Below are 24,312 nucleotides of genomic sequence, written 5' to 3' on the forward strand. Positions count from 1 at the left end.
TATGTTGATATACACATAGGGATGAAATTCGCGTAAACCAATTAAAAATTATCACACGTTTTCTTAGCCTTTCCCGGATCGGTTGTATAACGAATACTGTAATTTTAATTTTTTATACTGTTTTCGCTTTTCTCTATTGATCATATATCGGTGCGATATTAGCATAATTTCTTATATGCTAAGCTATGGGCGTGAGATTTAGAATTCAAGTAAAAGTGAAGTGTTTTTGCTACAAAATTTTCATTGCCTTATTTATTAGGTATGTATGCTGAAAAACTTACCGATTTCATTTCCTCATAATTCACCCCGTGAGGCTGAGAGTCGTTAGTTAGTACTTTCCACATCCTTAACCCATCCTTTTTCACCAACCCCTCCTGTTTCTTCAACACCAACTTCAGCTGTTTCCCAAACGCCTCCAACTCAATCTTATGTACATCGTCCTCCTGGTTTTCCACAGTATGCTCTTTATCACCATCACTAGCACTATCACTAATTTCACTAGAATTCGATACATTAAATTGCACGCTCACTGTATTATTTAAATCACCAATTAAATCAACATCTTTGATATATTCCTTTGCTTTAATAAACATCTCATCATTTAGAAGAGATGATGGGCTGGTTGCTTTTGTTGCTTTTGAGATCTTTTCGTGTGGTACCTTCTGAGGGTTGAAGGTATGTGAGTTTGAGGAGTGGGAGGTTGGTATGTACCGCCTGGAGAGGTGGTGGGTTAAGTGAACTAGGTGGTATATTGGCACGTGGCTTTGATCTTCGACGTGGAAGACATTTCGGAGTTCGTCCGGTGTCATGTGCTCGTGAATCTGTAACAAGAGACGATAAAATTGAAAATCTGTTTTACAACTCAGATGCAGGTGTTCTAAAGTGCTGCCAAATAAGTATATCTAAAAGGCAACCCGCCCCGTCTTCGCAAGGGTAGCTTGAGAGAAACTATTCCACAAAACATTGTTTATTTCAAGGTCTAGGTAATTAAATATAATAAAATTACATAATTGACTAAAATACCTAATTATAATAAATTATGAGATTTTGGCTCTACGTATTAATAATTATTATTTAAAATAATAAGCAAAACTCTAAAAAGTAGAACCGAGGAGACTTTACGTATGGTACAGCTAGTTACCTAAAAATAAATTAAACTGGTTGATAAACCAACAGAATAAAAGAATTATTTTGCAAATTTTAAGCAGGTATATAAGATGTATGCAAAGTTTCCACAGGCTATTCATAGCCTTTAATACTATTATTTTTTATGTTATTTATGTTGTTTACCACTTTTTAAATCTTTGAAAAACTAGTATATTATAGGGTAACCATGAACAAGCTAATTATATAACAAGCAGGACGCAAAAAATCTTAAGATTCTATTATAAAATCTTGTCGTAAAGGCTGACTACGGAAAAAGCTTTCAATTTATGCCCACTTCTAATAGGTATGAATGATTTATAAGTCTTACAATTTGATTTAAAAAAGAAGGAAGTTCTCATTTCGATCTTCGTATAAAATAATGATGACTAAATGAATTGTACATAGAAATCTTTCTGAAAGTAAATTAATTAGTGAAAAATCATGAAAATGCGTTCATTAGTTATCGAGATAATCGAGAACAAACGTACATACCTGCATAAGGGTTCAAATAGAGAACCTAATTTTTAAAGTCGATTAATAAAATGCATTTTGAAATCAGGACATATCCCGCTCGAGGAGAACCTATGGTGTCTCTAGCTCAGAGTAATAACGATCGAGTTAAACGTACATCCGTATTGGAGATTTTTTGCGTGAATGTCACCAGTTGAACCCGAGGGCCTTGGCAGCGGTCATCAGCACCCTTGAGGCCTTTCACGATATTTATTGCCATATTAAGTTATTCCTATAATCTATACTAATAAATAAAATTGGAGTGTCTGTCTGTAATTTCGAAATAACTACCGCATATTAAGGTCATATGGTTATTTGAACGATACTATAACCGAATCACACGTTTTTAAAATTTTTGTCTGTCTGTCTGTCTGTCTGTCTGTTTGAAAAGGCTAATCTTGGGAACGGCTGAACCGATTTTGACGGGATTTTCACAGACAAGTAGAGAATTGACCAGGGAGTAACATAGGCTACTTTTTAACCGACTTTCAAAAAGGGAGTTGTGTTTTTCTACCTATGTACACCGAAATCTCTGAGATTTCTGAACCGATTTGCGTCATTTCTTTTTTAATCGATAGAGGAACTTTGCGACATTGTTTCATAAAAAATTTGGATTCCAACTTCTCAACTCCTCAATCCTGATGCTGCATGGGGATCTGACCAATCCACGCGGGCGAAGCTGCGGGCATCAGCTAGTATATGAATAAAATTGTCTAGTATATAATTAATGAGTTGTATTTATTTATAGGCCACTATTCTTGTAGATGTTGTTAGAAAGACTTTTCCTTATGAAAGGTTATTTTTTAGTTTATTTTATTAGTCTTATTTTAAACTAGCCGATGCCCGCGACTTCGTCCACGTGGTTTAGGGTTTTTTGAAATCCCACGGGAACTTTTTGATTTATAATATTAGTGTGATTATGGAAAATATTATGGGTTTTGAAGATATTACTATACTATACTAAGATGTAAGGTATTTTATACTACGTGTTTTTACACAAACAAGTACCTAATTTGAATTATTCTCGCTACATAAAGTTACATGTGAAAAACTTTAAAATTATTATCTATAGTAAAACGAGATTATTGCGAACTCTAGCTTTCCAAAGTACCTACTTTGGAACTCAAATTTTTATCTAGGTGATGCCCGCGACTTCGTTTGCGTGGATTTAGGTGTTTAATAATTCCGTGAGAACTCTTTGCTTTTTCAGGCCTATCTCCGTCCCCGGAATGTAAGCTAACTCTGAACCGAATTTCATCAAAATCGGTTAAACCGTTGGGCCGCGAAAAGCTAGCAGACAGATAGACAGACAGACACACTTTCGTATTTATAATATTAAATTATTTAGTTTGTTATTTTAAATCAAGTTAAAATCTCAGAGCATCTCTATAACTTTAGCCCCTTTAATTTTTAGGTGTTTTACAATTTACCTAAACTTCAAGGAAACTTCTAAATAATTTTAAATACATATAAAAAATGCGGAATCGGCAGGATTCGAACCTGCACCTTCTTTAACATTAACATTTAGCTATAATATTATCTATGTTCATCATTGACATTCTTATTTCGGAAGTTGCTGTAAGGATGACAGGTTTTGGAGATCAATCAATATCAGTAGGCGTATCTAATAGATCCTAAGTACTTACTTCACTAAACTAAGTATAAATAAGCGCAAGCAATAACCACTTTTAGCGTATTAGGCGTAAATAGCATATTCGTTTACTATTTTTGTGTTATAAGCCACAGTTGTTCTAAACAGCTGATACTGAAAAAAAATTGTTGCTTCTCAATAATCTACTCGTAAGATTATAGATTCTAAGCCGCGAAGAACAAAGATGATAATCGCGTGAGCTAATTTCTAATTGTAGTTACAATAGTGTTGCTGCATGGAAGTCGCTGGCCTCGATCGAGTGATCTAGTTATTATGTAATGGGTGTGAACTGTGATCTAAACTAGTTTTGTTGGCTTAGCCTTATAGTCATAAGGAAAGCTTAGCCATAGGTATCAAAATTGCATTGTTCGAGCTATGTGCGAGCGAGTGCTCATAACAATGCATCCAGGGATAATGTTCCTACTTAGGTACCTAGGTATTTATTTCCTTCTCGGTTCGATTAAATTTTATTTTCACCTATAACCTAATAGGTAGTTATCATCCGTTCTGTGTAATTAGTTTATGTTGTACACAATCTCTGAACTAAAATGTGATTTCTTTTATAATCCGCCCTACTGAAAAAGATAGCAATTATATTTTGATTTAGTTTAATTTAAGGATTCTATACAAGAGAATTACCTAGCCACAACTACCTTCCACAGCTTCATATTTGATGAAAGTAGGTAATATAGGTACCGTAATCTTTAGTCATAGACAGTTCAGACATAGGTAGAGGTTTGTCATATAGGATCAGCAGGTCGATTATAAAAGTGATAAATCACATTGCTACAAACTCAATTGTTGTGATTGGCTGAATTTATGGTATTCTTTCTGCAGCAATATATTGCAGCCAATAGTGAGAGAGTGTCGGCCAATCAGAGGTGACTGCGATCCTCACATTGGCATTGCCAGTCTACGGCAATTGAACCCGTGTCCAAGGGACTTATCGTTCTCAATCTGACGTGCCACTAGCTTTTTCACGCTGTTATAGTAGGTACCATCTGACCTCCGCAACCGGTCAACCGGTTAATATAATAAACGAGTAGCACAGATTAAGAATCATTTCCACTCAAATTCAACGATTCATCATCAGATATAAAAGTTAATGACCGCCGGCTTACAATAATTCTCCAAAACATACCTAAAGGAAATTTAATTACCACAAAAGTTTGATCATACGATTTAAACTTTTAACGATGTTCCTAATCTCTCTTCACTCATTTTCACACTAGAAAGGATTCGCTTTTCTGTAGTATTCTAGCAAACTTTGTCTTTTTTTGGGTTCCATACCTCAAAAGGAAAAAGGAGCCCTTATAGAATCACTTCGTTGTCTATCTATCGTCTATCGTGTCTGCCAGAAAAGGGATTCAAAATCTATATAGGATACCTACTTCCAGTGGCGGTCTTAGGGGGTGGCGAACGGGGCAATCGCCCGGGGCCTCGCTCTTACAGGGGCCTCGCGCGACAACCCAAGCAAATTATAAAAAATATACATTTTTTAACTATATTTTTTATTTAAAACTTTAGATTCTGATCTTTAATTACTTATTAAGATTAAAACATAACGGTAAATTGAAATAAAGTTAGTTAACTAATTCATCGCTCGGGGAATCCCCGTGTTTTATTTCGTTCGTCAGTTCCTATCACCTTAGAATTATTTTGCTTGTAGTATGAGTTACAAAATTGTTACCTACTGGTAAGGTTTTGGGAGTTCAAACTCCCAGACAAAGAAAGTGTAAAATAGACTAGGTAGTTCTCGAATGCCTTCAGGCTCAAAATGTCGAATTCCTAAAATGTTGAATTTGCAAAATGTTGAATTTCGGAGTTGCTAATAAATGTTAGATCCCAAAATGTTGGATTCGCAAAATGTTGAATTTCAATTCCCAAAATGTTGGATTTTAAAAGTAAGCTTTTAATTCGCATCACAAAAAAAAAATTTAAAAGAAAAATAAAACCGACTTCAAAAACCACAAATACTAAAAAGTAAAAAATAACTTTTGTTTAGCTACACGTGTAATGTACCTAGGTATGAAGTCGAGCGAGCATATTAAAACAAAATTAGAAATACAAGAAGAAGCTCGCCCGACTTCATACCTAGGGTACATTACACGTGTAGCTAAACAAAAGTTATTTTTTACTTTTTAGTGTTTGTGGTTTTTGAAGTCGGTTTTATTTTTCTTTTGAATTTTTTTTATTTCACAGTTTTTAGTGGCCCCCTTGTACTATAATATGCTATGCCCAGTTAAAACCCTAATGTTTACTAAGCTATTACACTGATCGCGAGCAATTTGCTCCTATCCATTGAGGAGTTCTGTTCTCCATCTCCGAAGATATTCATCAAATCCACCAAATTTATATGAGACCACCTGCATAGACCCTTTCATACAAAAAAAAAATTCCAAATTAATCCAGGGGTCTTTGAGTAATCAGGGAACATACATAAAAACAAAAAAAAAAGATTCCGACGAATTGAGAACCTCCTCCTCTTAAAAAAAACCGGACAAGTGCGAGTCGGACGCGCGCACCGAGGGTTCCGTACTCGGGTATTTATTCTGACATTTTGCACGATAAATCAAATACTTCAACATTCACACAACAAATTCAACATTATAAGAATTCAACATTTGCATTTTTGGAATTTAACATTTTGGACTTGAAGGCTCGAATTTATATGTAATCTCTTATGTAATCCAATCTTATCCAATCTCTTATGTAAATATATCGAAAATTTTGCACTCGCTTCGCTCGCGCTTTTATGTTGTATTAATTGAACCTCGAAACTTCGTTCCCATCGATTCGGGTTTTAAAAATGCCGTGGGAACTCTGATTTTTCGGGATAAAGCATCTGTGCGCAAGCTATCTCTGAATAATACCAAATTTTAGCTAAGAAAATGGGCCCTGAAAAGGACTTTGGCTAATATTAATATGGTTTTTTTCGTAAATATATCAAAAATTTCGCGCTCGCTTCGCTCGCGCTTGTATTGTATAAGTTGATACCCGAACTTAAACCACATGGATTTAAGTTTTTGAAAATCCCCCTGGGAACTCTTTGTTTTTCCGGGATAAAAAACCTTGAGAAAAGTAGAATGAGGTGCTTTGAAACATAAAATTTTGTTACGGCTGAGCTCGTTTATATTTCTCTTATATTATATCTGTATTAAACAAAAAAATTTGACCGGCCCCGGCTTCGCACTGGGAGCCTATCTATTCCATAAACATAATATGGGTATGAATGTGGTATACTTGTGTTATATTATGGAACAGGTAGGCTCCCCGTGCGAAGCCGGGGTGGGTCAACTAGTTATGACTAAGAGTCTACTTTCTACTAAGCTTATTATACTGATCGCGATCGTTTTGCTGATATCCGTTGAGGAGTTCCAGCCTCTGTTACCGAAACTGTTCATCAGATCTTCACCAAACTTACATGGTACCAAGTACCAACCTCACAGTACACCTTTGTAAAAATAGAAATGTGAAAATCGGTTTAAATTTGACGGAGTTTGGAGTAAAATCGATAAAAAGTTTGATCCCGTATCTCGAAGAATCCCTAATTTTTAGGGTTCCGTACCTCAAAAGGGAAAACGGAACCCTTATAGGATCACTTCGTTGTCTGTCTATCTGTCCGTCGTGTCTGTCGAGAAACCTATAGGCTATTTCCCTTTAACATAGAATCATGAAATTTGGCAGGTGCTAGCACAAGTACAGGAATAAATCTGAAAACCGCGAATTTGTGGTCACATCATTTAAAAAAAAATTAAAATATGTTTTAATTTTCAAAGTAAGATTTACGAAATGAGTTCGCGTGATCGTGATGCCGGTAGAAAAATTGAGTCAGGTAGTTCAAAAAGGAAACGAGCTATCAAAAGAAAGCAGGTATAAGGAAATCTACGTGGATCTTTACCCTTTGGTCTTATCATTCGTTAGATTATTGTGCTTTAATTAAAGATTTTAGTCTTAGGAAAAGCCGCTTATATCAATTTTAAAATTTATTATCTCTGTATTTGTTAATTTCTTCTCTTGAAATCTTTCAATGTAAAATATTTTAAAACTCTATTTATTTGTATAACTTTAAACATGAAAAATACCTAAACTAAACAACCAGACCTACTTTCGCATCACATACTTTTCACTAAGGACAAACTAGGGCCTCGCAAGACCTGCTGCCCGGAGCCTCGCAATGGGTAAGACCGCCTCTGCCTACTTCCCGTTGACCTAGAATCATGAAATTACACAACTAGATTACGAGTTGTATGAGATTTTTCTTTCGATTATATTCAAGCGCCTGATTTTAGTAGAGCTAAAATCAGTATAATCTGTATACTTGAATGTCTTTGGCTTTAATAGAAAGGCAAAGCTTGTAAATAAAAATAGAGACAAAAGAAATTCAAGTCCTTGGGCTAAAAATATAGTCTTGAATAGGAACTGAAGTCTGAAGTCAATAACTTTAAATAATAATCCATTCTCTTCGAGATATTCGTTGGAAAATAGTATTTCAGACCTTTGATACAGTGGCTACAATTGCCTGTAACAGATAGCAATAAAGTATAAATTGACAATGAATTTTACACTCAAATATGTCAAGCACAATAATTCTGGTAGGTATAAGTATTACTATACGGAACAAGATAGTGTCTCTACCGAAATATGTACGGAATTTTCTAGTAAGTAGTTATATCTATAACATAAAAGGAGATAAAAAATGAAAGCCTCACATTTTGTTGTTGAAATTGGAAATATCAAAGCATTGCAAGTTGCAGCTCGCTTCGGTCACATTCGTTCTGATCGAAGCTTGCCTGTCACTACTAAAAAGTTAGATAAACCTCATGGTTACTAGTATTCATCTAAACCTAAAGCCTGGACTGTCCTATATCAATGTAATAGTTAAATAGTTAGTTGTAATAGGTAAACAAAGGCTTATGCAACACAACTTTCCCATTTGCTCGCCAAGAATATCTGAATCAAATCAATGAGACGTAATTCTTGTTCGAGCAGGAAACGAGTTAAGTAATCTAGGTTTATTTCAGTATTTACGCGTTTCTAGCTAGGAGTCAAGTATAATATATAAGGACAATTTTTTGGTGTATAAGTTTGTTTTTGACTTTTTTATACAGGTATGTATCATATTATATCTATACTAATATTATAAAGAGGAAACCTTTGTATTTTTGTATTTTTGTATGTTTGTATTGAATAGGCTCAAAAACTACTGGACCGATTTTAAAATTACTTAGAGGGATTCTTCCGAATCCGTATAGGCTATATTTTATCCCGGAAAATAGATGGGATTTTTCGTGGTAGTGAAAATTGTGGAGTAAGGCGTCGAAAAAACTGCCGTACGTTAACGATTCTCGCGAACGCTGCCTAAATGGTTAGAGATGTATGGTTGACTTCTATAGAAAAGTTGTAATGCCTACAAAAAAGTCCGCGATAGTATAAACCAAACAATTTATATTTTAGCCATTATAACCACTTTTCCATAGAATAAAAGTAAATGTCCACCCGTGCGAAGCCGGGGCGGGTCGCTAGTCCATAATATAGGTGTAAGGACTAAGGTGAAACTAACTAAAAGACTAATGAAAGTGCAGTTATAACTGTTGGGTTTAAAATTTTGACAATTTACACATCTCAATGACGCGGGCGTACAAGTTCCAACGGGATTTAAAAAAACACCTTAATTTACGGGTACGAATTCGCTTGCATTAGCTAACAGTCTACCTACTAGGAAGTTAGATAGGTACTATGAAGGTGAACGCATTGCTTGATTTGTTTTTGAGTTTGGTGTCTTAACTTTTTTAAGTAATATAACTTTACAGGGTGATAATAATAGTCAATGTAGTAGAAACTTAGGGCGGTAGTTAGGTAGGTTCGTACTAGGAAATGACTGTCTAAAACCTAGACAATTTATGTGACCTTATTAATTAGTTGCATTATAATTCGATACATAGTACAATTATAAACATAATAGGTCTATCTATCTATTGTAAATTTGTCCGGGTGATAGTTGCATATACATATACATATAATATCATTGAGATTGATTGATTAATAAATTGTATGATCTAAGAAATATGTTATGTGGCCTTAATTAAAAACATATACAAAGAAAATCGTTTTTTAAACGAAACGTTTAGCAATTTGTCCTATATTATTTTAAAGTAGAGCCTCAATAGCTCAACCGGTAAAGGAGTGGACTGAAAACCGAAAGGTCGACGGTTCAAACCCCGCCCGTTGCACTATTGTCGTACCTACTCCTAGCACAAGCCTGACGCTTAGTTGGAGAGGAAAGGGGAATATTAGTCATTTAAGATGGCTAATATTCTTTTTTTTTTTTTTTAAAGTTAGGGCTCCTATAAATATTATATTTTTTATACATTGAGTCCTACAGGAAGTCGAATCCACTTCTTTATGGGCGTATTTGCAAAGCTTGTACATCAGAGATTTCGCAAAAAGGCCTTTTCATTTAAAAATTATAGTGCCTGCAAACAAAAAATTTACAGTCAGTAATTTATCGTTAAGTGATTATTTCGAGGGCGCCATTGTCATTAAATAAGACCTTCTACCGATTTTAAGACCGTTTAGCGAAACGAAAGTACAAATTACGCGGTATTTTGCGGTAAGAAACAAACTTTAGTTAAATTAATTTGACAGAACTAAAACTAATAACGTCTTTACCACGCAATTTTTTTAATTATTCTGTAGAGCCCAAAGGTTATTTGTGTAGAGCCTGCAAAAAGTCTTTTTTTAGGCTTAACATTAACTGAATTAATTTAGCTTAGTACCAAACAATAATGTATGTAGATAAGTCTTATTAATTAACAGGGCTCTCTCCGTCACTCGCTTCATACAATCGTAGTTCCAAGTTCATTTGAATATTAAGCAAACAAAGTCCATGAAATTTTGCAGACATATTCTAGAAACTAATATCTGTGTCTGTGGTGTTTCAGATTTTTTTTAAATATGTATGTAATGATTTGTATGTAAATTTTTAAGACCGCGAAACTTTGAAACCGAATATTTTAACAGAAATCTGGAAAACCACAGACATAGATATTAGTTTCTTGAATATGTCTGCAAAATTTCATGGACTTTGGTTGCGTAATATTCAAATGAAATTGGAACTACGTTTGTATGAAACGAGTAACGGAGAGAGCCCTCTTAAGTATAATGTCTTGTACGTACGTCTCGGTTTTCTTATTTACTTTGCTGGCTAGACTCAAGCAAAGGTCTAAGTTACGTTAGATTAAAGGTTACTTTTTAACAATCAAAAAAAAGCAAAATGGGTTGATCAAGTCACTTTTTGTCAACTTTGTCCAAAATTTTACCTTTAACCTTAATCAATGAGGTATAAATACTAACTTGTGCAACCCATGCACTTTGTTTTTTATTTGTGGTCAAAGTTCAAAGCTAACCGTACCTTTAACGGCCGGTCTTGAGCCTGTCATGCAACTGGAACTAAGAGATTAATCTACGTAACTATTTACTGTGACATCACAATAACGTGCGTGTGAATTTCCGAAATATTTCATAACACCTGTTTAATGCCAACAGTTTCCGACGACTGTGTTGCTAATACTTCGAGTTTTTTCACACAAACCCTGTAATTTGAACGTCCGCCATTCCGTTGCCGACAACCTTGTAGACTGTAGTGTTACAACACCTTAGCATCACTTAAAAAAGAAAAAGCAGTAACAACTGATTGTATTTAATTTTATCAATTTGAATTGGCAGATTGTTATTAATCAGCGTCGGTGTCTGTCAAAAGATTAAAAAAGATGATATCGAAATTGGCGCGAAAGCGTCTGACATTCGAACCGCCATCTTAACTTGGCGGCCATCTTTGTTCGACCTTGCTCTAGAAACGCACTGGTACGTTTCACAATGCTTTAGTGGGAAAATTCGTTTATCAATAATTGATAGTTAATAGTTATGATATAATTTTGACAACTAGAACTTGATTTGAGTCATTATCATCGTCATCATTTCAACCCATCACTGACACACTACTGAGCACAGGTCTCTTCTTAGACTGAGAGGTGTTTAGCACATAGACCACCATGCTGGCACAGATCTAGTTCAGATTGGCAGACTTCACACATCTTTGAGAAATCTACATAGCCTGCACTAAAAGTATCGGGAATGGAATATTTCCACTGTCCCTGTCATATTAAAATCTTTTTAATTGAAAACTCCTTGGTTTTAAAAATCGAATACCATTTATTTATTTAAAAAAAGATTCTCGGTCTTTTCACAATGTCTTGTCAAACTTGTTTAGTCGTTGAGAAAATGGAATTGACTCGAGAAAATTCTAGAGCGATGATTTATTATGACTTGCGAAGTGGTTTAACACAAAAATAGTGTGTTGACCGGATGATTTCTGCATTTGGTGATAAAGCCCCATCCAAAACCACAATTTATCGCTGGTTTGCTGAATTTCAACGTGGACGTGTCAAGCTCAGTGATGATCCCCATCAAGGTCGTCCAAAAACTGCAGTCACCCAAGAAAACGTTGATGCTGTGCGTAAGCTGATTGAGGAAGATCGACATGTGACATACCGCGAAATTCAGGCAACTTTAGACATTGGCATGAGTCAAATACAAATATTCTTGCATGAACAATTAGGTGTAAAAAAGTTGTTTTCCCGATGGATACCGCATTTGCTCTGTGAAGAGCAAAAAGCGGCTCGCGTTACTTGGTGCGTCAGAACTCTCGAAAGATTCCACGCAGGATCCTCAAATGCTGTATACAACATCGTATCAGGTGACGAATCCTGGATATACGCGTAAGAACTCGAAACAAAAAACCAGTCACGAGTTTGGGTGTTCGAAAATGAGTTAAAGCCAACAAAAATTGTTCGTTCACGAAGTATTAGACCATCTGCCGTACAGCCCCGAACTAAGCCCTAATGATTTCTATACTATCCCTAAAATAAAGAATACATTGCGTGGTCAGAGATTTTCATCACCTGAAGAAACTGTGGACGCCTACAAAACGGCCATTTTGGAGACCCCAACTTCCGAATGGAATGGTTGCTTTGATGATTGGTTCCTTCGTATGGAAAATGTGTCAAATTTCGCGGAGAATACTTCGAAAAGCAATAAATACATTTTTAAATAGTAATGTTGTGTCACTTCCTTGATTCCCGAAATTTTCAGTGCCGCCCTCGTATTGGTATTTTCATCACGATGTTTTTCTTCACCGTCAAAGTAAGTAGGTAGGTAATATTTAATTGCGCGCATGAACACAAATTTTTTTTTCTCTTCTCGTCTGGCTTTACAGAACACAAAGTTATCCCGACACCCAGAATAAAGGGCCTATGTCTTAGAATGAACCGTCTTTGATATTAGTATATAACATTACAAAATAAATAATTAGCATACCAAAATGAGTAAAATTATTCTTTGAAGTTTGAATTACACAATTTATGATTCAGTGTTAGTCAATATAATTGAACTTCTAAAATCTTGCCCAAATTAGGCACCTACCCCAGTATTTAGATGCTAGTACTCGTATCATTAAATCTTAGTATTGTAGAAAGTTACGGCAGATTACATACTTCGTGCATCGTGCCGGATATTCTAAAAGCGCAAATGTTACTCTGTCGTCGTGACTTTTAACAATTTAATAGGTAGGTGGTGAATATCAAATTAAATTAAGCTCCATGTAGATATTTGCATGTAAGGTCTATTCATGATTTCCTGGAAGTACTGAATTTATTTCAATTCTAGTTTAGAAAATTTTGTCTGTCTTTAGGTAGAGCTATTTTAAACTGCAATTTTGAGGATTATAAGTCATATTAGGTAGGTACCTAAGGTATTGACAATCTGGATCTAGAATATAGATCTCTTGTAGGGATTTAATTTTAAGGATGACCGCATATAAGCAAGTGTAATGTGGAGCGACCTCCAGCACAATGGATAGAGAGACTGGCGGAAAGAAGCTTGAGAAGGAAGGCTGAGGTCCGACCCGAGCGTGGTGGCGCTCGTAAGGGAAGACCCATATCCAACGATGGACATCCACAGGCTGATGATGATGATAACAAGGAGGAGGGTATAATGGTAGGCAGATGAACAAAGTATTGGTACAATGGAGTTAAATTGAACGAGCCAACAAAGGTCTTACTTAAACCTCTACCTACAGAATTGTATGCGCAAGTAATGCACACTGCAAACATTTTAGCATTCCAAAGGATTACATTCATCCTGGAGTCAATGCACCGTTGGCTTCATTTACTCAACCTTTTGCTTTTGTTTGAAGGTTCAAGGCAACCCCGGTGACAGGTTTTGCTTGACTGCTATAGGTATCACTCAAAGATTCGAAGTCGGTATTTAAAACTAAATATCTGAAAGGAATAAATGTTTTACAGAGTTAACCTAGAAAAATATGCATGTAAATGACTAATTTCATTTTGCATGCCATCTAAATTACCATTTCTCAAACGAAAAGGTTTGAAGTTTGAACTCGTTTTTTAAATTTTCATTTATTAAGTTTTCTTGATGAAGGATAAAAACAGCGTGAGGAAACCTGTATGCTTGAGAGTTTTCCATAATGTTCTTAAAGGTATGTAAAGTCTGCCAATCCGCCCTTGGCCAACGTGGTGGATTCCCTTCCCACTCTGAGAAAAGACCCTTTCTAAATAGTGAGAAGACGATAAAGTTGTTTTTAAACTCTAAGTTCCTTTAAAAAACAACTGATAAAGTTGAGTAGGTAAGTAAAATATTCCACAATTTGCTTAATTTTCCACATTTTCGCGCTTGAATCAGTTTGTAATTTGACGTTACGATCACTCTGAACCACAGTTTTGAACTTAAAATTGAAAGGTGAACTTTAAGTGCAGGTACTTTAACCTTGGTAAGCTTGCCTTTTTGTAGATTTTGTATTTAGAGTGAGTTCCTTTGTACATGATTTTAGTTACAATTTACAAGTGAAAGTCGATTAGCACTGTTAATGAGTAGTACCTAAGTTATTGGTTAAGCTTTCGCTAACTTAGAGACTGCTGACAACATCTAAGATATATTTTAAGTAATACTTATTATACTTTAGTGGTAGCGACAGACAGGCCGTGTCGCAGTACCACAGCCAGAGAGATCCACGATCCTGGGGGCCTCCGTGGTAAAAAATAAAGGGAAAAATAGATTTTTGAATTCCTTTTTCGTTTTTCGATAGGTATACTTTTGTACAATTTAAGAAAAATATGTTGCGGATACTATGCTAGCGCTCAATATTTCATGATTAAATCATTGGTATTTCCTGTTCGTATTGAATCTATAATGCATTTACTTGCATTTGTAAGAAATCGGAATCCCTTTGCTCGCCATAGTTAGATCTCAGTCCAATTTAAAAACAACTTCGGGTCGGTACTGATCTTGCTTATCATTTGGACTTTGTCAGTTAGTTTAGTTCTCCCATTCTTACCCCTCCTACTTCCTCTTCTTTTGAGTAGGTAATTTGCCCAGCAGTTGGATAATAGATAATAGGTTAACTTTCTCTCAGAAAGAGAGCAATCGGATGTTATTTAGGATATAAACAATAAACAATAGAAAGTTGTTACGTCTACACATACCGTTCTCAAATCTTCGCAGATGTCGCTCATTGTTTCCGGTTCAAATGGCGATGATATTAATTCGAAGATGTAATCGAGTGACAATGAATCGGCAATAATTTCTCTCTTCAGTCATCTTACATTCACAATGTGATTGCAAAGATATTTAATATTATAGTCATTATTCTGTAGGTACATTAGCATTAATAGCCTACTGGTTAGCCTACTTTATAATTAATTTAAATTTAATTAAATTACAAAAAAACTTGCTGTTTCTAAAGGTTTAGGTTGTTATGGGTAGCGAGCAATTGTTTATTTTTATTTTCTAAAAGTTTTTGTTGTTTTTTCTTTCTGACTGACCGAAAGACGTGTTCTTCGATTCTCTAGAGAATGGCTGCGAAATTTAAATGACTTTCTTGGAGTTAGAACCTAAGCGCCAAAAAAGCGATTAAAATAGTTCCTACAAACGACAATTACACAACAAGAACACGACTTACGCTGTAAGTGACATCACAGCGCGCCCGCGCCGGTGAAAACGAAAGTGTTATAGAGAACGAGAGTGGTCGCCGTGCTACTTCTGATGGTAGCTTCCCATGGCCCGTGATAGCACGAACCACGCCGCCTGGCGATTTGTACCGATTGCAAACAAGACGAGCGATGTATTATAATATGTAAGACTTCAAAAGTAATAAAAATGACGTAATGATTTTAGTCGACGTCGTCAACAGACTTCTGTACACATAGGTCTCTTGTAGAAGTTCCCATACGTCTACATTCAGCGGTTCTCTGCATCTGAACTGAATGCGACTATCCACCTAGTGGCGAGTCAGCCAAAACCCTGTGATACCCCTACTATGATTACAATTTGATTATATTAGTATGCTTAACAGTAATGACTTCTCACGGTGTGGGGTAACCCATAAATTTTTACTGAACTGCTAAATAATAAAAAGAAAAGAATGAATACAAAAGAATACTGATGTTCCAACATAAAAAATAACGTTAAAAGTTCTGGCTGCCGAATAACCCGCGCAGTATCTAAGTGGAATGTGGATGGTAGATCAATTATTCTGACCAGTAAAATTCAGCATAAATCAGCGCCCTGATACATTTGACGTCTTGATTCTCGTAACTTTGTTGAAACTTAAAAAGTCAAACATTCAAAGCAATTAGAGTCATGGTTGGTCATGATAATTATAACGATTAAAAATAAACCTAGACATAATAGCGTTCTTTTCACGCCATGTTTAAATGTAAAGCGAGCTTTTTTTATTAGCGTCATGAGAAGGCACCTTTAAATGTAATGCAAGTGACCTAGAAACTCATAAATTAAAGTCGAGTAGGTACGTATTATGATAATTTTGTTTAAAGTGCCTGTATTATGTCGTCGCGATTACATGGATTGAGATCATTATGAGTAGGGTTGCAACCTAAATAAAATGTTTATTATAATAGCATATTTTGTATGTGGGTGGCAACCGGTTCCAAAAAATACTAAATTGAGTACAACCTACATAAAGTATAGGTATAGCCATACCTGACCTACATATTAAATGTAAATTTTTTTAAGTATAAGATTTCCACGACTTCGTCCACGTGGATTTAGGATTTTTAAAATCCCGCGGGAACTCTGTCGTTTTCGGGAGTAAAAAGTAACCTATGTTAGTCTCCGGGATGCAAGATATCTCTATACTAATTTTCGACAAAATTGGTTACACGGATGGGCCGTATAATAAATAAAAGAAGATAATAGACAGACAGACAGACAGAGAAACTTTTGCATATATCTAATAGGGATTTCTTCACTTCGACTCTTATTAATCACTGATTAACTAAACAAGATATAACTCCCACTTACATTGACAGACTATTTATTTACCTACGCTGCGAGATTACCATCAGCTGACTTCCGCAAAACCTTACGAATGATCCATTGTTAAAAATGGCATGCCAATTAGCGATTCACGTTGCATCCGTAAAATTTAAGAGGGCTCTCTCCGTCACTCGTTTCCACTCGTTTCATACAATCGTAGTTCCAATTTCATTTGAATATTAAGCAACCAAAGTCCATGAAATTTTGCAGACATATTCTAGAAACTAATATCTATGTCTGTGGTTTTCCAGATTTCTGTTAAAATACAAGGTTTCAAAGTTACGCGGTCTTAAAATTTTCATACAAATCTTTGAGCCCCTGTAATTTTAAAACTACATATTTTTAGAAAAATCTAAAACACCACAGACACAGATATTAGTTTCTAGAATATGTCTGCAAAATTTCATGGACTTTGGTTGCTTATTATTCAAATGAAATTGGAACTACGATTGTATGAAACGAGAGGAAACGAGTGACGGAGAGAGCCCTGTTAAGAGTTTGTTCGTAGCAGCCTCCAAACAAACGTAGTTTGGTTTTCAATTTTGTAGATAAGCTATAGAAACTAATATCTGTCTGTGGTTTCACAGTTGGTGGTATGGTCAAGATTTTGGTTACAATATTTTATTTTAAACTTACACAGTCTTAAGGATTTACGAGTATATATATAAATTTCATCCGTGTCATTTTAAAACTAGACATTTTTATGGCAAACTGACAAACCTCAGACACAGATATTAGTTTCTTAGACGCATTGACTTGTGTTGATTTCAAACTACAGAATGTAATATTATTACATCTAACAGTGTGAACAGTGACAGTGACATTTAAAAGTAGGGTGAGCGATATTTATATACATATTACATTATATTTCCGTAGTTTGAAGGCAACTTTAGACGTGTCTACAAACTTTGGCTTATTATTTGGCAATACTGGATGTATGACAAATGATGATAAGTGAAGTAAAACTCTTCGTACAAGTAATAATTACACAACAATAATACGGATTCATGACATCACATCGCGCGCCGTTGAAACCGAAAGTTTGTGGAGACCGAAAGTGGTTCCCGGCCTACATCTCTACCTAAGATGTAAACAAAGCAGTGGTTGGCGCTAGTGTGATCGCAGTTTATTTTATTTCTTACTAGCTGATACCCGCGACGTCGTTCGCGTGGATGTAGGTTTTTTTAAATTCCCGTGGGAACTCTTTCATTTTCCGGGATAAAAAGTAGCCTATGTGCTAATCCAGGGTATAATCTATCTCCATTCTAAATTTCAGCCTAATCCGTCCAGTAGTTTTTGCGTGAAGGAGTAACAAACATACACACACACACACACACACACACACACACACACACACACACACACACACACACATACAAACTTTCTCCTTTATAATATTAGTGTGAAGTGTGACAAGAGTAATGTTTTATTTATTCAATGACAAGTTACCCCTTGACTGCGATCGAACCTGGTGATATGATCTGACCTGGTCTAAGATAAAAGAAGGTTAGGAGCAACACACACCACCAGAGCCGAGGCGCGATATTCTCATTTTCTAATAATCACTCTAACTAAAGCATAGCTTAGACCAGGGGTCGGCAAGTAATTTTAAGTGAGGTCCGAATACTGTTGATATTTTTTATCGAGGTCCAGAAAAAATGAGAAAAATTACACCGACGGCCTTAAGTCAGTTTAGCTATATAGTTCGGTTCATGTGAGGGGCAGCAAAAAAGCGAAATTTGTAATCCTACCATAGTGCATATTTTCATGCAAAATGTGTGAAACATTTTTAATTTATTCATTCATAGATATATTAAAAATGTTGAGCGGTCCAAGATTCGATCGTCGTCAGTAGCCGACCGCTGATTTAGACTCATTGTACCTACTCAAACTAATATTCAGTGTCATCACTTCCTAACAGTAATTGCGTAACGTTGAGTTTAAGTAGTTGTTAAGCGGATAGGCCGTAAAAAGCTATCAAACTCTTTCGCATGTATAATAATTACTAAAAAATGGATTAATTTGTTTATTTTCAACATTAAGTAAATGCTATTGGTTTTGGATAACATAAAGCTTTACACTCATTTCTGCGCTATTAATATAAAAATAACCGATTAATCGCCAACACAAGCAGGAAGACCACAAACCAACGACTTTAATATATTTGCATTATCATACACGTATTGTACGATGAGTAGGTACCTACTAGGTATGTTATTAATTTCTCGGTAAAGAAGCAGGAAGTATTTTAAGCTTTTAGCACAAGTTGTGTTTCACATAACAATAAAAATGTGGCTGCTTTATACTGACTAGCGGTGGACTGTATTGACAACAAATAAAACTAATATAAAACCAACAAGTGCTTATTTGTCTTGATGAAACCTTGGAACTGAGTTTTTACAAATCTATATTAAAAGAGAAATTGACTGACTGAAATATCAACGTAGGTACAAATTCAAGTAGCTACTTACTTACCTATTCGTAGGTCTAGAAATTCTTTCTATAAGTAAAAGTTCTTTGAAAAATTCCTACGGGGTTTTAAACGCGAACGAAATGGGGAGAAAATGGTGAAACTGACTGACTGACATACTTACAACTTCACAACTTAAACCGCTGGTTTATAACTTGGAGTAGATAGGACTCTCTATAAGAAAATACCACCAAGAAAATATTTTGAGTTTGAGTTGAGAGAGTTTTGAGAGATAGTACACGTGGACAAAGTCGTGGAAGAAGCTAAGTATCTTTTGTACTTATGTCGTGACATTTCAAAAGATATGCGCCCTTACAAACTGTGGTAAAATAAGAATAGCTGCTTCTAGTGCTGATTTTTGTAGGTCCTACAAAAAATGAGCAATGGTACAAATCTCAATTCTACCTATAGTCTATACTAGAAAAAGTATTGTAGTATAGTATTATAGTATACTAGGGGATGCCCGCGGCTTCGCCCGCGTGAATTTCGATTTTTTTAATCCCGTGGGAACTCTTTGATTTTTCGGGATAAAAAATAGCCTATGTGCTTCCCCGGAATGTATCCCAAGTCTGTACCAAATTTCATTAAAATCGGTTCAGCGGTTGGGCCGTGAAAACGTAGCAGACAGACAGACAGACAGACAGATAGACAGACAGACAGACTGACCGACAGACAGACAGACACACTTTCGCATTTATAATATTAGTATGGATATGGAAGTATGGATAGTAGTAAAGGTTGTTGTTGTTTTCAAACGGAGAATAAAATAAAGACTATGGATAATGGAATAGCGCCTCCGTTTAATTCAGGTTTAGTAATTACATGCTGGAAAATCGTGTCTCAATTTAGGGCGGAATTCATTACTTCCGATTACAACTTCGTTATGTCCTTGGATGTTAAATCAATTTGTAATTCATAATAGATATGATCACTATACTCGGAAGATGTCACGAGCGAATTAGGTGTGTTCCTCATAAACGTCAGGACGCACTTGCAGAAGTGAGTTGGGACGTGTCTATTAATTTCTATTAACAACTGAAACCCAGCTTTATTTTCTTTAATAGGTGTAATTGAGGACTAAGATGACACGCAGTGGCGTGCAGGTTATAGAAGCACAAAAGTACTGCTTGCCGTAGTTGAAATATATTAAGTATTGCTTACTTTTTGTCATGATCTACCACTAAGTAAATAATATGCAACCTACTTTATTTATGTCTACCCTGGTGTCGTACTTCACGCCACAGAACGAGCGGCATGAGGTAGTTCACTCTGACATAGGTATATGTGCACACTTGCAGACTGGAGTCGAAGGCGTTTTTATAGATTACCATTTACATGTGAAACTCAATTTTATTTACTTTACAATGTGATTAAAATTGGTTTGAATAATATGATTAAGATCATCACCTCGGTGTTTTGTTTTCATTCAATCTAATTTGAACCGGATAGCAAAGTAAATAAAGTTGAGTTTCGGTTGGTATCTAAAAGGCTAATTCGCAGTGCGCCCTGACGGTTGCTTGTTAGGGCGCGGTCTTACTGTACTAAAGACATAATTTCGATATTGTTAAATAGGTCCTTGTTACTGACTGGCATCTGTAGTGATTCTGATTACGAATTGTATTGTAATGTTCCATATAAGCCTGATCAGAAATTCGATCGTGACTAAAGTTACACTTTATACTTCCGATTCCTGGTCATTATTAAATTAGGTCCTTTGATGTTATCATTCAATGAGTCGTTATTTAAATGTATAGGCCGGGATTATGAAATATTTAGCTACTTATTCATATCTAAGGTGTCAATTACCTGGCTAAGTTTGTTGTGGGCTTCTTCTCAGATTATGGGCGCGTTTGGTGGCTTTAGTTTTAAGTTAACGTAAATAATAATTAAATTACCATTACAATTATCTTATTTGACAATCAAAAAGTGTACTTTTACTGGTACCAATTTTAAACAAATGCTTTAAGTTTTGTTTTTGTACACTAATTTTTAATTTTTCATTCATTTTTATTTTCTTATCGATTACTTAGTTATCGTTTTACAATAACATTTCTTTACAGGAAGACTCGCATATAATTACACGCAAAGTTATCTAATACATAACAACAAAGTATGCGGTAAATTGAATAACCTATTTTTCTAAAGTCTGTAACATTTATCCAATGAATATTAATTATTTCGTTATAACTCTCTAACCAAACAAGCGTTTAGTCATAATCGGCAATTAATCTAATTTAATTCATTATTTTTTAGATGTCTTATATCAAAAAGTCAATTTTGCAACTACACTCATGACGCAATTGCATCATGGCGAGCGGCGGGGCTCGGAAGCGGGAAGGAATGTTATGTCACCGTTGTTGCGTGACTTACAATAAGGGAGAACGTAGACTCTAGCCTAGCGGCTATGAATGTACAAAGATCTGATTGATGAGAAAATTACAAGAAAGGCATATAAATTACAATGATTATTCGTATCTAAATTTAACATTCGCATACGCAACAGACAATGAAAACAAAGAAGATCTCTCGAGATTATCGATTTTTCTTTCCAATAAACTTAGATGATTGTATGGTTGGTGTTTTAATCCACGCTTCATACCCATATCTACTAATCATAATAAAAATGCAAAAGAGTCTGTCTATCTGTCAGTTACCTACCTTATCATGACTCATCCATTAAACCGATCCTGGCATTAAGATACAGGTAGTTTGCATCCTGGAGACGAGCATAGGACATTTATATCCCGGGATAATAAAAAGTTCCCACAGGATTTTCGGGAAATTATTATTTTTCCCTAACAGGACAATATCTTGAGTTACTTTTAGGCTTAACAGTCATGCAAGTGTCAAGTTAATAATACAAACTCTTCCATAAAAAGCATAAATTATGGATATTACTCTTCCGGGAACACAAAACCCCGATTGCACCTACATGATAAGAAAAATATTCAATATGGTTTTTTGTTTCATAAAGATGGACGCTTGGATTCACACGTTTATTATTTTAAAAAATATAAAAATATCTGGTGATTGCTCGAGGGGTACCGCAATTTAGATGCCAATTTATTTTTCAGTGACAAAATCTTCAAAATAACGGCCCTATAAAACTGAACATCTGTTTGTTATATTACCCAATTTTAAATTGTTTTACAAAGGCAGATCTGTAGGAGTATTATGTTCCAGTCAATACCTTATACCTACTTAGTTCTTGTAAAGTTACAAGAAAAGTAGGTAAGCCACCTAAAATTAATTCTATTTGGAAAAAACGTAAAGTCATATGAAATTCGCGATTACGTCTCGTCGTTTGATACTTTGTATTAAGATTATTTATACATATTTGCCCTTTACCCAGTAACACAAATAAATCTGTATGTGCAAAAAGTTGAACAGTCGTAAAGCCTCTATGCACGGAAAAATGTATTAAGTCACGATAACAAAACACAGTTTTCAATGCTCAATCGTGGCGCATGCGTCAAATTTGTTTAGATTTGACATTGGGCGTGTACGCCGAGACAATACGCGAATCGAATTTTTATTTACTAGATGATGCCTGCAACTTTGTCAGCGTGGATTTAGGTTTTTAAAAATCCCAAGGGAGCACATTCATTTTTTAGGACAAAAAGTAGCCTGCTTGTAATGCCCATTCTCGGGATGCGAGTTACGAATCTGTACTAAACTTCGTCAAAATTGGTTATGCGGATGGGCCATCAAAAGGCGGTGGGCCACAAAAAGACAGAGAGACAGACAGACGATTATGTGGATTACATAACGCCCGCCACTTCATGCAAGATTTTTCAAAAATCTTATAGGAACTCTTTGATTTTCCGGGATATGAAGTAACTAGCCTGTATCTGTCTCTGGGATGCAAGCTATTTCTATACTGAATTTCAGTAAAATCAGCATATAATGATTAAAATTGATTGTGCGGATAGACCGTGAAAACTGAAAAGTAAGATAAAGATAAAGACGTAGGTAATGGGTCACTGGTCTGTCCTCCTACTGGATCCGGTCTTTAATTAGGTAATTAATTTCTACAAGGTCGTATTGACACAGGCAATAATTTTGTTATTTTGATTCCGCGTAGTTATACTCAAAATAGAAGAAAGCTATTGACAGTTTCGACAAGTTCACGAGTTGCGGAAACGGGAAGTCTATGGTCTATTGTTTATGGCTTCCGGTGTTAAATTATTTGGGAGGTTAAGGTTGAATATTGTTGAGCATGTCAAAGAGACGTTATCAGGCCCTGCTCGGTGCTCAGTCGGACGTGTAAGATTTATTCAAGGTCTGTTCTAAGCACGTCAACCTACATTTCCGAACAATACAAACGGTAATTGTTAGCTACTCATAGTCATGGTAACAGCTGTATGGGCGTTGACGTTGTATACGAGATACCTACTAGTTTAACTCATAGTTCTGCCTTAGGTATAAGGAATAATGTTCTTTTGGTCTTACAGTAGGTATGTTTTCTATAAAGAATCATTTTGACGGTATAGGATTAGGTAGATCATCATCATCATCAGCGCTACGAGCTTTGAGAGTACGGGCATGCTGCAGGATATTCCTCCACAAAGACGTTTAATATATGCGCTTGTTTTCCAGCTTCCCAACAAACAAACACACGTAGTGTATCTGTAAAAATGAACATAATCACAGCATTACAATCAGCATACATAACAGAAAAGATGTAGTATCATTCTCTTTTTTTTCTATTGTTTTTATTAAACCCTTGAATATCGGTAACGATGCTATTAATAAAAAAAACTATTTGTTCGATTTAAATGCAAACACTGAGCATTGGAAATAAAATTGCATTTAAAAGTAACAAGTTGGCAATATGAAGTAAGCGTAAGTACTAATTCAATGTTGCAGCGATTATGAAACAGTTTGTTAGTGGTTAGCGGTTGCAGGAAGGTGTTTGTTGTAACGCCATTTTAGGTAAATTTATAACTCACAGAGTAATAATTAATAACGATCTAGCTAATTCACTCGGTTTGCCATGGTGGTGTTAGTGTTTTGGGAAATTTTGAATTGACCTTGAAACATTTTATTTATCTGGCTCAAGATTTTATGCCTATGCCTTTTTATGCCTACTTTTGATATTTACTTTTATGTCTATTTTTGA

General features: G+C 35.4%; 1 protein-coding gene across 5 annotated transcripts in view; it reads right to left on the reverse strand.

Annotated features, from left to right (window-relative positions):
* The window catches only part of LOC123865152 (A disintegrin and metalloproteinase with thrombospondin motifs 1), a 146,213-nt gene that overhangs the window by 43,001 nt on the left and 78,900 nt on the right, over window positions 1-24,312 (reverse strand). For all 5 annotated transcript variants that reach the window (XM_045906011.1, XM_045906010.1, XM_045906012.1 and 2 more), the window contains one exon: window positions 282-821. In XM_045906011.1, the coding sequence (XP_045761967.1) occupies window positions 282-821 (540 nt within the window). The remainder of the gene's footprint in view (window positions 1-281; window positions 822-24,312) is intronic.

This window comes from Maniola jurtina, chromosome 5 (genome assembly GCF_905333055.1).
Source record: "Maniola jurtina chromosome 5, ilManJurt1.1, whole genome shotgun sequence".
In the NCBI taxonomy this organism is placed as follows: Eukaryota; Metazoa; Arthropoda; class Insecta; order Lepidoptera; family Nymphalidae; genus Maniola; species Maniola jurtina.